The sequence below is a fragment of the Oncorhynchus gorbuscha genome, linkage group LG01 (assembly GCF_021184085.1).
Source record: "Oncorhynchus gorbuscha isolate QuinsamMale2020 ecotype Even-year linkage group LG01, OgorEven_v1.0, whole genome shotgun sequence".
Taxonomy (NCBI): Eukaryota; Metazoa; Chordata; class Actinopteri; order Salmoniformes; family Salmonidae; genus Oncorhynchus; species Oncorhynchus gorbuscha.
Window position 1 is genome coordinate 108,681,306 of NC_060173.1, and position 15,000 is coordinate 108,696,305.

At 43.5% G+C, this 15,000-nt stretch overlaps 1 protein-coding gene across 3 annotated transcripts in view; it reads right to left on the reverse strand.

Moving 5' to 3' along the window:
• The window catches only part of LOC124048628 (rho GTPase-activating protein 15-like), a 100,878-nt gene that overhangs the window by 44,813 nt on the left and 41,065 nt on the right, over positions 1-15,000 (reverse strand). For 2 of the 3 annotated variants that reach the window (XM_046369606.1, XM_046369623.1), the window contains exons 8-10: positions 8,193-8,327; positions 2,855-2,953; positions 721-798 (exon numbers count right to left, since the gene is read on the reverse strand). In XM_046369606.1, the coding sequence (XP_046225562.1) occupies positions 721-798; positions 2,855-2,953; positions 8,193-8,327 (312 nt within the window). The remainder of the gene's footprint in view (positions 1-720; positions 799-2,854; positions 2,954-8,192; positions 8,328-15,000) is intronic. The other variant, XM_046369614.1, reaches the window with a different exon arrangement.

The window sequence follows — 15,000 nt, forward strand, 5'->3', positions numbered from 1 at the left end:
GGATAATTCAGATGAAGTAGGTAGATGTGTTTCACTGGAGGCACAGATCTGACTTGAAGTCTCATGAGGGATGCTTCGTTATCCTTATGTTTACTCTGAAAGATCCCATTCTTAAGGTATTTGGGAATCTTTTTTTGCATTTGCAAAAGACAGTCTTGTGATCACTTACTCAGTCAACAAGAATGTCTCTACAGTTATTCATCATTTAGCTGTAAAGTAGAATTACTCAGTAATTACTCAGAATTATCCATGATTTCAGCAGAACACAGTCATGGTTGTATACATTTTTATCACAAAGAACACCTCAATCCAATCCTGTGTGTTCATTGTATGATATCCAACAGAAACTGAACTGTATGAATCCCTAATAGGGACAACTATATTAGTTTACTGGGAATGTGGCCGTAATACAAACAATTTAACATACAAACAATCACAAGTGAATCAAACAACAGAACATACCTTGGTCAACCAAGAATCAAGTGAATCAAACAACAGAACATACCTTGGTCAACCAAGAATCAAGTGAATCAAACAACAGAACATACCTTGGTCAACCAAGAATCAAGTGAATCAAACAACAGAACATACCTTGGTCAACCAAGAATCAAGTGAATCAAACAGCAGAACATACCTTGGTCAACCAAGAATCAAGTGAATCAAACAACAGAACATACCTTGGTCAACCAAGAATCAAGTGAATCAAACAGCAGAACATACCTTGGTCAACCAAGAATCGTAACTTCTGGATGGTGGCAAGATTACCACTCACTCTGTAGATGCCATCAGCCTCTAAACCTGGTGGATACAAGACAGACACAAGCCTGTGACATACTACACACTTTGACAAGACCAAGTTTTAATTTGGACCTAGATTAACAAAATTGATCAATTTAGAAAGAAATTCTGGGTTTTTCGATAGATCATTTTAACATTCACTGCAGTGGAATGGGTAGTTCACATCATGCCTAGATTAGAGGCTTTGACTTGGACACAATACGACTCTGTAATGCAAAATCGCCAGCACATTTTGAGTCACACTGCCGCTGCCCAGAGGTAGCCGGGGCGACATGTTCCTCTGGTCTTTTCTGTCAGTTGCTCTAATGAATGTCCATCCACACTGCTGAGCATTTGACAGTGGAAGGCGATATATTGTACCGCTGTCACTGGTGGGGTAACTAGAGGATGTGGTTGATTTGAAAAAAGTGAAGCAGACATACAAGGTTTCATTCTTTGCAAGGCGTTCTTGTATAATGTCATGGCTATTTTCTGCAGCTCAAATGTGAAAATGTCCAGATGAATTTGACCCCAACGTGTTGTGCCCTTTGTTTACATACAAGGCAGTCAGAAGCTGTTTGCTTGTACTTTTCCTGCTGTATCCAGAGCCTGGCCAAATGTTGCTTGCTTGTGTGTGTGCAGGGCTGGCCCTTGCCACTCTGCAGCCATAGGTGAGACCAAAAACTGCTGCCCCCACAAAACTGGAATAGTCCCAGTAAGCAAAACATTTCAAATACATATTTTCCAGACATTGAAGTTAGGTTCATTGTAGGTTCTGAATGAAGGGTGAAAAGGTATTTTCCATATGTTTAAAATACATATTTTCCAGGACATTGGAATATATTTATTATCCGGACATAGAAATCAGGATCAATTTTGGTTCTCAATGACATTTGAAAATAATTATTTTCCTGATGTTGAAAATACGTATTTTACAGACGTTGAACATTTTGTATTTTCCGGATGTTGAAATCAGGCACATTTTGGGTTCTGAATGAAAGTTAAAATATGTCATTTATTGATGTCTATCTTTGGGCCAAATCAAGGCTGGTCTGGGCAAAATGTGAACCAAACATAGATGTCTATGATTGGTACAGAGTTGGTGAATGCCAATCTATCTGGTAAGTCTACCATTTGTAAAACACAAAAAAACCAAGATATCCAAAAGACATCAGCTCTGCTTACTGGGGTGTAACCTACCAAGTCAGCCCGCAATGGAATTGAATGAATGCCCATCCATGTGTTAGGCCCACCGTTTGTAAAACAGGCCCTTGCATTGGCTTTATTAGTCCTGATTCCAGTGACTAATCAATGAAGCCCTGAACATCAGCTACCCAACATTATCAGGAGTTAATCCTGAGCCTATTTGCCATGTGTTTACACAGCGGGAAATGCAAAAGCAATTGATTTTTTCGCTATGATCAGCTTGTAAAAAATGTGTGGATATAAAATTGAAATCACTGATCATGACAATGGGGTGAAACTCATGGACAAGTTGTGAATGTCCCTTCCATATTTACCTATCCTGCTTTTAGGATATGTTGTTTGTTAACATGACAGCAAATGTTTTATTCGATTGAGAACCATTTAGGCCAGGCTACTTGATCGGAGAAACCTGCATGATGTTGTCATACAATTTATCTCCAGTCTGTAGGCTACAGAATAGGCCACACACTCTTTCTACTATGTCCTATGTCTGCTACATGATTGATGTTAAATTATTTTGTTGGAAAGATGCATCTCTCCAACAGCACCCTGTAGAGCCGGCTGGGAACGGACAAGCATGATATTTTGCACTCACCTAAAAATGTAATTATGCCACTGGTTGAGAGGAATTGTCATTGTTTTGGGGCAGAATTAAGTGAGACTTGATATGTTGTTGTTGGAGGTGCGTCTTGGTCAGTGTAGCTCAGAAAACGCAGCCCTCGTCAATCTTCCACCATAGGCAGTCTCGTAATCCTGCCTAATGAGCGGGCCGTCCGTGTGTGTGTCTATGTATGTGTGTGTGTAAGTAGTTAAATTATTTCCCATACACAAAGTACTTACTTTCAACATATTTTTTCAGAAAATTACATACCTCTTTTTTCAACGGCCTCCACACACTGCCTGACGAAATTTGGCACAGTGGTCCCTTCCCGCTCACAAAGTGCCAACAAGGGACACCCAAACACTCGATCTGTGAAGAAAAAACACATGGTTTATTCAGGAAAAAACACATTCCCCAGAACTACTGAATTAAAGCTACAGAGTAAAAAGTATTGAAATGAGCGATAACATCAAAGAGAACAGTTCTGCATTTAATTGTGCTGAACTGTGTTTTCTCAGATCTTAAATGCACAGAGGAGGAACTTGGTAGAACGGTAGAGTATCTGTTTAATAGGCCATTTCCATTCACACCTGAAACATCTCATTACTACTGTCCCTGGATCATTGTCATTAGGTTGAGGGATAGGTTATTCATTCATAGCATTTCTCTTGACTCTTACTGCCCTTGTTCTCCTCTGATGGCTGTTTCCAGAACAGTGTTGTTAACAGTACATAGGTTCCATGGCTACACTGGTAAAGGTTAATCAATCCAATGGTTAACCACACACAGCATTTAATTGCTAAGTAAAACCTTTTCCCATGAACACTGAGTCACCTAGGCAGCTTTGCTCCAATCAGACGGAGAGGGGGACCACATTCTCTTTGCTCCAATCAGACGGAGAGGGGGACCACATTCTCTTTGCTCCAATCAGAGGGAGAGGGGGACCACATTCTCTTTGCTCCAATCAGAGGGAGAGGGGGACCACATTCTCTTTGCTCCAATCAGAGGGAGAGGGGGACCACATTCTCTTTGCTCCAATCAGAGGGAGAGGAGGACCACATCAGAGGGAGAGGAGGACCATCCTTGCTCCAATCAGAGGGAGGACCACATTCTCTTTGCTCCAATCAGAGGGAGAGGGGGACCACATTCTCTTTGCTCCAATCAGAGGGAGAGGGGGACCACATTCTGTTTGCTCCAATCAGAGGGAGAGGGGGACCACATTCTGTTTGCTCCAATCAGAGGGAGAGGGGGACCACATTCTCTTTGCTCCAATCAGAGGGAGAGGGGGACCACATTCTCTTTGCTCCAATCAGAGGGAGAGGGACCACATTCTGTTTGCTACAATCAGAGGGAGAGGGGGACCACATTCTCTTTGCTCCAATCAGAGGGAGAGGGGGACCACATTCTCTTTGCTCCAATCAGAGGGAGAGGGGGACCACATTCTCTTTGCTCCAATCAGAGGGAGAGGGGGACCACATTCTGTTTGCTCCAATCAGAGGGAGAGGGGGACCACATTCTGTTTGCTCCAATCAGAGTGAGAGGTGGACCACATTCTGTTTGCTCCAATCAGAGGGAGAGGGGACCACATTCTGGGGGGAGAGGGGGACCACATTCTGTTTGCTCCAATCAGAGGGGAGAGGGGACATTCTGGGAGAGGGGACCATATTCTGTTTGCTCAGAGGGAGAGGGGACCACATTCTGTGTGCTCCAATCAGAGGGAGAGGGGGACCACATTCTGTGTGCTCCAATCAGAGGGAGAGGGGGACCACGTTCTCTTGCCTTACGAAAATAAAAAATCTATTGTGTTAATGACTGTATTCCATGTGTAACTATGTGTTGTTGTTTTTGCCCGCACTGCTTTGCTTTATCTTGACCAGGTCGCAGTTGTTTTATTTTTTTTTTTATTTCACCTTTATTTAACCAGGTAGGCTAGTTGAGAACACCTTTATTTAACCAGGTAGGCTAGTTGAGAACACCTTTATTTAACCAGGTAGGCTAGTTGAGAACACCTTTATTTAACCAGGTAGGCTAGTTGAGAACAAGTTCTCATTTGCAACTGCGACCTGGCCAAAATAAAGCATAGCAGTGTGAACAGACAACACAGAGTTACAAATGGAGTAAAAAAAAAAAAAAAAAAAAAAAAAAAAATGGGCAGTCTATATACAATGTGTGCAAAAGGCATGAGGAGGTAGGCGAATAATACAATTTTGCAGATTAACACTGGAGTGATAAATGATCAGATGGTCATGTACAGGTAGAGATATTGGTGTGCAAAAGAGCAGAAAAGTAAATAAATAAAAAACAGTATAAAAACAGTATGGGGATGAGGTAGGTGATAATGGGTGGGCTATTTACCAATAGACTATGTACAGCTGCAGCGATCGGTTAGCTGCTCGGATAGCTGATGTTTGAAGTTGGTGAGGGAGATAAAAGTCTCCAACTTCAGCGATATTTTGCAGTTCATTCCAGTCACAGGCAGCAGAGTACTGGAACGAAAGGCGGCCAAATGAGGTGTTGGCTTTAGGGATGATCAGTGAGATACACCTGCTGGAGCGCGTGCTACGGATGGGTGTTGCCATCGTGACCAGTGAACTGAGATAAGGCGGAGCTTTACCTAGCATGGACTTGTAGATGACCTGGAGCCAGTGGGTCTGGCGATGAATATGTAGTGAGGGCCAGCCGACTAGAGCATACAAGTCGCAGTGGTGGGTGGTATAAGGTGCTTTAGTGACAAAACGGATGGCACTGTGATAGACTGCATCCAGTTTGCTGAGTAGAGTGTTGGAAGCCATTTTGTAGATGACATCGCCGAAGTCGAGGATCGGTAGGATAGTCAGTTTTACTAGGGTAAGCTTGGCGGCATGAGTGAAGGAGGCTTTGTTGCGGAATAGAAAGCCGACTCTTGATTTGATTTTCGATTGGAGATGTTTGATGTGAGTCTGGAAGGAGAGTTTGCAGTCTAGCCAGACACCTAGGTACTTATAGGTGTCCACATATTCAAGGTCGGAACCATCCAGGGTGGTGATGCTAGTCGGGCATGCGGGTGCAGGCAGCGATCGGTTGAAAAGCATGCATTTGGTTTTACTCGCGTTTAAGAGCAGTTGGAGGCCACGGAAGGAGTGCTGTATGGCATTGAAGCTCGTTTGGAGGTTAGATAGCACAGTGTCCAATGACGGGCCAAAAGTATATAGAATGGTGTCATCTGCGTAGAGGTGGATCAGGGAATCGGCCGCAGCAAGAGCAACATCATTGATATATACAGAGAAAAGAGTCGGCCCGAGAATTGAACCCTGTGGCACCCCCACAGAGACTGCCAGAGGACTGGACAGCATGCCCTCCGATTTGACACACTGAACTCTGTCTGCAAAGTAATTGGTGAACCAGGCAAGGCAGTCATCCGAAAAACCGAGGCTATTGAGTCTGCCGATAAGAATATGATGATTGACAGAGTCGAAAGCCTTGGCGAGGTCGATGAAGACGGCTGCACAGTACTGTCTTTTATCGATGGCGGTTATGATATCGTTTAGTACCTTGAGTGTAGCTGAGGTGCACCGGTGACCGGCTCGGAAACCAGATTGCACAGCGGAGAAGGTACGGTGGGATTCGAGATGGTCAGTGACCTGTTTGTTGACTTGGCTTTCGAAGACCTTAGACAGACAGGGCAGGATGGATATAGGTCTATAACAGTTTGGGTCCAGGGTGTCTCCCCCTTTGAAGAGGGGGATGACTGCGGCAGCTTTCCAATCCTTGGGGATCTCAGACGATATGAAAGAGAGGTTGAACAGGCTGGTAATAGGGGTTGCGACAATGGCGGCAGATAGTTTCAGAAATAGAGGGTACAGATTGTCAAGCCCGGCTGATTTGTACGGGTCCAGGTTTTGCAGCTCTTTCAGAACATCTGCTATCTGGATTTGGATAAAGGAGAACCTGGAGAGGCTTGGGCGAGGAGCTGCGGGGGGGGCAGAGCTGTTGGCCGAGGTTGGAGTAGCCAGGCGGAAGGCATGGCCAGCCGTTGAGAAGTGCATATTGAAGTTTTCGATAATCATGGATTTATCGGTGGAGACCGTGTTACCTAGCCTCAGTGCAGTGGGCAGCTGGGAGGAGGTGCTCTTGTTCTCCATGGACTTCACAGTGTCCCAGAACTTTTTGGAGTTGGAGCTACAGGATGCAAACTTCAGCCTGAAGAAGCTGGCCTTAGCTTTCCTGACTGACTGCGTGTATTGGTTCCTGACTTCCCTGAACAGTTGCATATCACGGGGGCTATTCGATGCTATTGCAGTCCGCCACAGGATGTTTTTGTGCTGGTCGAGGGCAGTCAGGTCTGGAGTGAACCAAGGGCTGCCAGAGAACTTGAGATGATGAGAAATGAGAACTTGTTCTCAACTGGCCTACCTGGTTAAATAAAGGTGAAATAAATTCAAATAAAATAAAAATTCCCATTGGTTCATTACTCTGCTTTTGTCCATTCAAATATACTGACCTGTCACTACTGGCAAAATACTCAGGCGTTTGTGGTCACTAACTTTGGTCAGTTCATCTCCAGTAGACACCATATAGTGTTAGCAAAGCATTCCTCATCAAACATAGACTGGTATTCAAACTGACAGTGCACAGAGGAACACTCTTTCACTCATCAACTGGCTTACGTTACTGTATGGGTCTTCTGGAACAGTGCTGTCTCTCTAGCACTGGGCAACATCAAAGATAACCCTCTGTTGTTTATACACTGGAGGGGAGGGTTCGATAAATACAGAAATGACTGCGAGCACCTTTGCATACAAAATCCACTTCCTGGCGCTCAGCGGATAAGCATGGGACATGATGAAGGGGAGGGGAAGGGGGCCAGAGAATGGGGCAAAATTACCACTCCTAAAGGAATTCAAATAACCCTTGCGTTGCATGGATTTAATTTGCATTCTGAAGTACGATAGGTAAGAGGGGGAGGGAGGGAAGGGGGCCTGATTTGAGGAAACACTCTCTGAAGTGTCATTCTCTTCAGCCCTGACAAAAGGACAGTCTGAGGGGCACCTGCCCCAAGTATTTCATTTATTCCTTCAATAATGTCCTCTCCATTTGATCAAGCGTTTGTCCCGTGGACACCACATTAAAGGGTCTCCTTGAATCTGGGGGAAATTCCAAAATACTGTTACCTTCTTCTAAGGATTGCAAATGTGTTTAAATAATGCCTTAACAGTGTATTATCCTTCAACCGTGGGCTCAATAAATGAGTTCCCCCTGAGAGAAATGGATTATGTGTTTATGTGATTTATGTAGATTGGTGTGTTGTTGTTTTATTTTCAAATAAAATCCATTCAGTATAATTGTATCAATCTTTGTTGTACAGGGAGAAGAGACCTTTTCAAATCAGTGTAATAACTCAGTATCTTCACTAGTTATTCAATAGTTATAAATAATTATCAAGTTAAATTGTGACGTCACATCGGGGAATGTACAGCTACAGTTCAGTCTCCTCTTTCTGATTGAAGCGTAGTCCAAATTGAAAGAAGGTAGTCAAAATGTGCAATACATTTTAAAAGATTTATGTTCCTCACAACATGTGTTGTGTGGTGGAAAAGAATCAACATATCCTGGCAGAATACTCTTATACCTTTGATGATGCCTTTCTCCTGTAGAGTCTTCATAGAGGGCCGTCTTGTGATGAACTTTTTGAGTCTGTTCTTCACCCCATTCTTATCAGCACTGTCCGACATGCTGTAGGTGAGCTTGGAAGACTTGAACACTTCTCAGGAACACACAGAGAAAGAGACACGCAGTTAAATTAAGTGAAAAGGAACGCTATGATGTTATGTTTGTCTATAGAAAGGCTCAGTAGGCTAATATAGGCTTTTATGGGCTCAGTAGACTTTTAGGCTCAAAATCCACCTTTCCAGAAACAAGTCTCTCACCGTTGCCGCTTGCTATAGATCATCCTCTGCCCCCAGCTGTGCCCTGGACACCATATGGGAATTGATTGCCCCCCATCTATCTTCAGCGCTTGTGTTGTTAGGTGACCTTAACTGGGACATACTTAACACCCCTGCCCATCCTACAATCTAAGCTTGATGCCCTCAATCTCACACAAATTATCAATGAACCTACCAGGTACAAACCCAAATCAGTAAACACGGGCACCCTCATAGATATCATCCTAACCAACGTGCCCTCCAAATACACCTCTGCTGTCTTCAACCAGGATCTCAGTGATCACTTCCTCATTGCCTGCGTCCGTAATGGGTCTGCGGTCAAACGACCACCCCTCATCACTGTCAAACGCTCCCTAAAACACTTCAGTGAGCAGGCCTTTTAATAGACCTGGCCCGGGTATCCTGGAATGATATTGACCTCATTCCATCATTAAAGGATGCCTGGTTATTCTTTAAAAGTACTTTCCTCACCATCTTAAATAAGCAAGCCCCATTCAAAACAGGTATAACTAGGAACAGATACAGCCCTTGGTTCACTCCAGACCTGACTGCATTAGCATCAAATAGCCCCCCTCAATATGCAACTTTTCAGGGAAGTTAGGAACCAATATTCACAGGCAGTTAGGAAAGAAAAGGCTAGCTTTTTCATACAGAAATGTGCATCCTTTAGCACAAACTCCAAAACATTCTCGGACACTGTAAAGTCCATGGAGAATAAGAGCAACTCCTCCCAGCTGCCCACTGCACTGAGGCTAGGAAATACTGTCACCACTGATAAATCCACAATCATTGAGAATTTAAATAAGCATTTTTCTACGGCTGGCCATGCTTTCCACCTGGCTACCCCTACCACGGTCAACAGCCCTGCGCCCCCCACAGCAACATGGCCAAGCCTTCCCCACTTCTCCTTCACCCAAATCCCGATAGCTGATGTTCTGAAAGAGCTGCAAAATCTGGACCCCTACAAATCAGCCAGGCTAGACAATCTGGACCCTCTCCTTCTAAAATTATCAGCCGAAATTGTTCCAACCCCTGTTACTAGCCTGTTCAACCTCTCTTTCGTATCGTTTGTGATCCTCAAAGATTGGAAAGCTGCAGCTGTCATCCCCCTCTTCAAAGGGGGAGACACTCTAGACCCAAACTGCTAAACACCTATATCTATCCTACTCTGCCTTTCTTAGGCCTTTGAAAGCCAAGTTACAGATCACTGAACATTTTGAATCTCACCGTACCTTCCCGCTATGCAATCTGGTTTCCGAGCTGGTAATGGGTGCACCTCAGCCACGCTCAAGGTCCTAAACGATATCATAACTGCCATCGATAAGAAACAATACTATGTAGCTGTATTCATCGACCTGGCCAAGGCTTTCGACTCTGTCGATCACCACATTCTTATCGGCAGACTCAACAGCCTTGGTTTCTCAAATGACTGCCTCACCTGGTTCACCAACTACTTCTCAGACAGAGTTCACTGTGTCAAATCGGAGGGCCTGTTGTCCAGACCTTTAGCAGTCTCTATGGGGATGCCACAGGGTTCAATTCTCGGGCCGACTCTTTTCTCTGTGTACATCAATGATGTTGCTCTTGCTGCTGGTGATTCTGTGATTCACTTCTACACAGACGACACCATTCTGTATACTTCTGGCCCTTCTTTGGACACTGTGTTAAGTAACCCCCAGACGAGCATCAATGCCATACAACTCTCCGTCCATGGAACGCAAACTGCTCTGAAATGCAAATAAAACTAAAAGCATGCTCTTCAACCGACCACTACACTGAACGGTTTTGACTTAGAATATGTGGACATCTACAAATACCTAGGTGTCTGGTTAGACTGTAAACTCTCCTTCCAGACTCACATTAGGCATCTCTAATACAAAATTGCATCTAGATTCCGCTTCCTACTTCGCAACAAAGCATCCTTCACTCATGTTGCCAAACATACCCTCGTAAAACTGACTATCCTACCGATCCTTGACTTCGGCGATGTTGTTCACAAAATAGCCTCCAACACTCTACTCAGCAAATTGGATGCAGTCTATCACAATGCCATCCGTTTTACCATTACTACCCACCACTGTGACCTGTATGTTCTCGTTGGCTGACCCTCGCTTCATATTTGTTGCCAAACCCACTGGCTCCAGGTCATCTATAAGACTTTGCTATGTAAAGCCCTGCCTTATCTCAGCTCACTGGTCACCATAGCAGCACCCATTGCACGCGCTCCAGCAGGTATATTTCACTGGTCACCATAGCAGCACCCATTGCACTCGCTCCAGCAGGTATATTTCACTGGTCACCATAGCAGCACCCATTGCACTCGCTCCAGCAGGTATATTTCACTGGTCACTCCCAAAGCCTCCTTTGGCCGCATTTCCTTCCAGTTCTCTGCTGCCAATGACTGGAACTAATTGCAAAAATCACTGAAGCTGGAGACTCATATCTCCCTCACTAACTTTAAACACCAGCTGTCAGTGCAGCTCACAGATCACTGCACCTGTACATAGCTCATCTGTAAATAGCCCACCCAACTACCTCATCCCCATATTGTTATATATAAAATAAAATAAATTGCACCCCAGTATCTCTACTTGCACATTCATCTTCTGCACATCTATCACTCCAGTGTTTAATTGCTAAATTGTAATAATTTCACCCTATGGCCTATTTATTGCCTTACCTCATTTGCACACACTGTATATAGACATTTTCTACTGTATTATTGACTGTACGTTTGTTAATTCCATGTGTAGCTCTGTGTTGTTGTTTTTGTCACACTGCTTTGCTTTATCTTGGCCAGGTTGCAGTTGTAAATCAGAACTTGTTCTCAACTAGCCTACCTTGTTAAATAAAGGTGATATAAATAAAATAAGTATAAAAATATGCCTTCACAATGATACAGCCTAGGTTGATATAACGCTTCACCTCATCTCTCTACCTGACCCTCGCTCTTCCTCTCTCCTTAGATTCACACTGTTATTATCCTTCCAGGAGTCTCTCACATGGACTAGCTTTGTCTACGGACTAGCTTTGTCTATGGACTCGTTTGTCTATGGACTAGCTTTGTCTACGGACTAACTTTGTCTATGGACTAGCTTTGTCTACGGACTAGCTTTGTCTACGGACTAACTTTGTCTATGGACTCGTTTGTCTATGGACTAGCTTTGTCTATGGACTAGATTTCTCTATGGACTAACTGTGTCTATGGACTAGCTTTGTCTATGGACTAGCTTTGTCTATGGACTAGCTGTGTCTATGGACTAGCTTTGTCTATGGACTAGCTTTGTCTACGGACTAGCTTTGTCTATGGACTAGCTTTGTCTATGGACTAGATTTGTCTATGGACTAACTGTGTCTATGGACTATGGACGCCAGGACAGCGGAGTCAATCACCACCTTCCGGAGACACCTGAAACCCCACCTCTTTAAGGAATACCTAGAATAGGATAAGTAATCCTTCTCACCCCCCCTTTAAGATTTAGATGCACTATTGTAAAGTGACTGTTCCACTGGATGTCATAAGGTGAATGCACCAATTTGTAAGTCGCTCTGGATAAGAGCGTCTGCTAAATGACTTAAATGTAAATGTAAATGACTAACTTTGTCTATGGACTAACTTTGTCTATGGACTAACTTTGTCTATGGACTAACTTTGTCTGTGGACTAACTTTGTCTGTGGACTAACTTTGTCTATGGACTAACTTTGTCTGTGGACTAGCTTTGTCTATGGACTAACTTTGTCTATGGACTAGCTTTGTCTATGGACTAGCTTCGTCTATGGACTAGCTTTGTCTATGGACTAGCTTTGTCTATGGACTAACTTTGTCTATGGACTAGCTGTGTCTATGGACTAACTGTGTTTATGGACTAACTTTGTCTATGGACTAGCTGTGTCTATGGACTAGCTGTGTCTATGGACTAGCTTTGTCTATGGACTAGCTTTGTTTATGGACTAGCTTTGTCTATGGACTAACTTTGTCTATGGACTAACTTTGTCGATGGACTAGCTTTGTCTATGGACTAACTTTGTCTATGGACTAACTTTGTCTATGGACTAACTGTGTCTATGGACTAGCTTTGTCTATGGACTAACTCTGTCTATGGACTAGCTTTGTCTTTGGACTCGATTGTCTACGGACTAGCGTTGTCTATGGACTAGCTTTGTCTATGGACTCGTTTGTCTATGGACTAGCTTTGTCTACAGACTAGCTTTGTCTATGGACTCGTTTCTCTATGGACTAGCTTTGTCTATGGACTCGTTTGTCTACGGACTAGCTTTGTCTTCTGACTCGTTTGTCTACGGACTAGCTTTGTCTACGGACTAGCTTTGTCTATGGACTCGTTTGTCTATGGACTAGCTTTGTCTACGGACTAACTTTGTCTATGGACTAGCTGTGTCTATGGACTAGCTGTGTCTATGGACTAACTTTGTCTATGGACTAACTTTGTCTATGGACTAGCTTTGTCTATGGACTAACTTTGTCTATGGACTAGCTTTGTCTATGGACTAACTTTGTCTATGGACTAACTTTGTCTATGGACTAGCTTTGGCTTTGGACTCGTTTGTTTACGGACTAACTTTGTCTATGGACTCGTTTGTTTACGGACTAGCTTTGTCTATGGACTCGTTTGTTTACGGACTAGCTTTGTCTATGGACTAGCTTTGTCTATGGACTCGTTTGTCTACGGACTAGCTTTGTCTATAGACTAGCTTTGTCTACGGACTAGCTTTGTCTATGGACTAGCTTTGTCTATAGACTAGCTTTGTCTATGGACTAGCTTTGTCTACGGACTAGCTTTGTCTATGGACTAGCTTTGTCTTTGGACTCGTTTGTCTACGGACTAGCTTTGTCTATGGACTCGTTTGTCTACGGACTAGCTTTGTCTATGGACTAGCTTTGTCTACGGACTAGCTTTGTCTATGGACTAGCTTTGTCTATAGACTAGCTTTGTCTACGGACTAGCTTTGTCTATGGACTAGCTTTGTCTACGGACTAGCTTTGTCTATGGACTAGCTTTGTCTATAGACTAGCTTTGTCTACAGACTAGCTTTGTCTACGGACTAGCTTTGTCTATGGACTAGCTTTGTCTATGGACTCGTTTGTTTACGGACTAGCTTTGTCTACAGACTAGCTTTGTCTACGGACTAGCTTTGTCTATGGACTAGCTTTGTCTATGGACTCGTTTGTTTACGGACTAGCTTTGTCTATGGACTAGCTTTGTCTATGGACTAGCTTTGTCTATGGACTAGCTTTGTCTATGGACTCGTTTGTCTATGACTAGCTTAGCTTTGTCTATGGACTAGCTTTGTTTATGGACTAGCTATGGACTAACTTTGTCTATGGACTAACTTTGTAGCTTTGTCTATGGACTAACTTTGTCTATGGACTAACTTTGTCTATGGACTAACTGTGTCTATGGACTAGCTTTGTCTATGGACTAACTCTGTCTATGGACTAGCTTTGTCTTTGGACTCGATTGTCTACGGACTAGCGTTGTCTATGGACTAGCTTTGTCTATGGACTCGTTTGTCTACGGACTAGCTTTGTCTACAGACTAGCTTTGTCTATGGACTCGTTTCTCTATGGACTAGCTTTGTCTATGGACTCGTTTGTCTACGGACTAGCTTTGTCTTCTGACTCGTTTGTCTACGGACTAGCTTTGTCTACGGACTAGCTTTGTCTATGGACTCGTTTGTCTATGGACTAGCTTTGTCTACGGACTAATTTTGTCTATGGACTAGCTGTGTCTATGGACTAGCTGTGTCTATGGACTAACTTTGTCTATGGACTAACTTTGTCTATGGACTAGCTTTGTCTATGGACTAACTTTGTCTATGGACTAGCTTTGTCTATGGACTAGCTTTGTCTATGGACTAACTTTGTCTATGGACTAACTTTGTATATGGACTAGCTTTGGCTTTGGACTCGTTTGTTTACGGACTAACTTTGTCTATGGACTCGTTTGTTTACGGACTAGCTTTGTCTATGGACTCGTTTGTTTACGGACTAGCTTTGTCTATGGACTAGCTTTGTCTATGGACTCGTTTGTCTACGGACTAGCTTTGTCTATAGACTAGCTTTGTCTACGGACTAGCTTTGTCTATGGACTAGCTTTGTCTATAGACTAGCTTTGTCTACGGACTAGCTTTGTCTATGGACTAGCTTTGTCTATGGACGGACTAGCTTTGTCTATGGACTAGCTTTGTCTTTGGACTCGTTTGTCTACGGACTAGCTTTGTCTATGGACTCGTTTGTCTACGGACTAGCTTTGTCTATAGACTAGCTTTGTCTACGGACTAGCTTTGTCTATGGACTAGCTTTGTCTATAGACTAGCTTTGTCTATGGACTAGCTTTGTCTATAGACTAGCTTTGTCTACGGACTAGCTTTGTCTATGGACTAGCTTTGTCTATAGACTAGCTTTGTCTACAGACTAGCTTTGTCTACGGACTAGCTTTGTCTATGGACTAGCTTTGTCTATGGACTCGTTT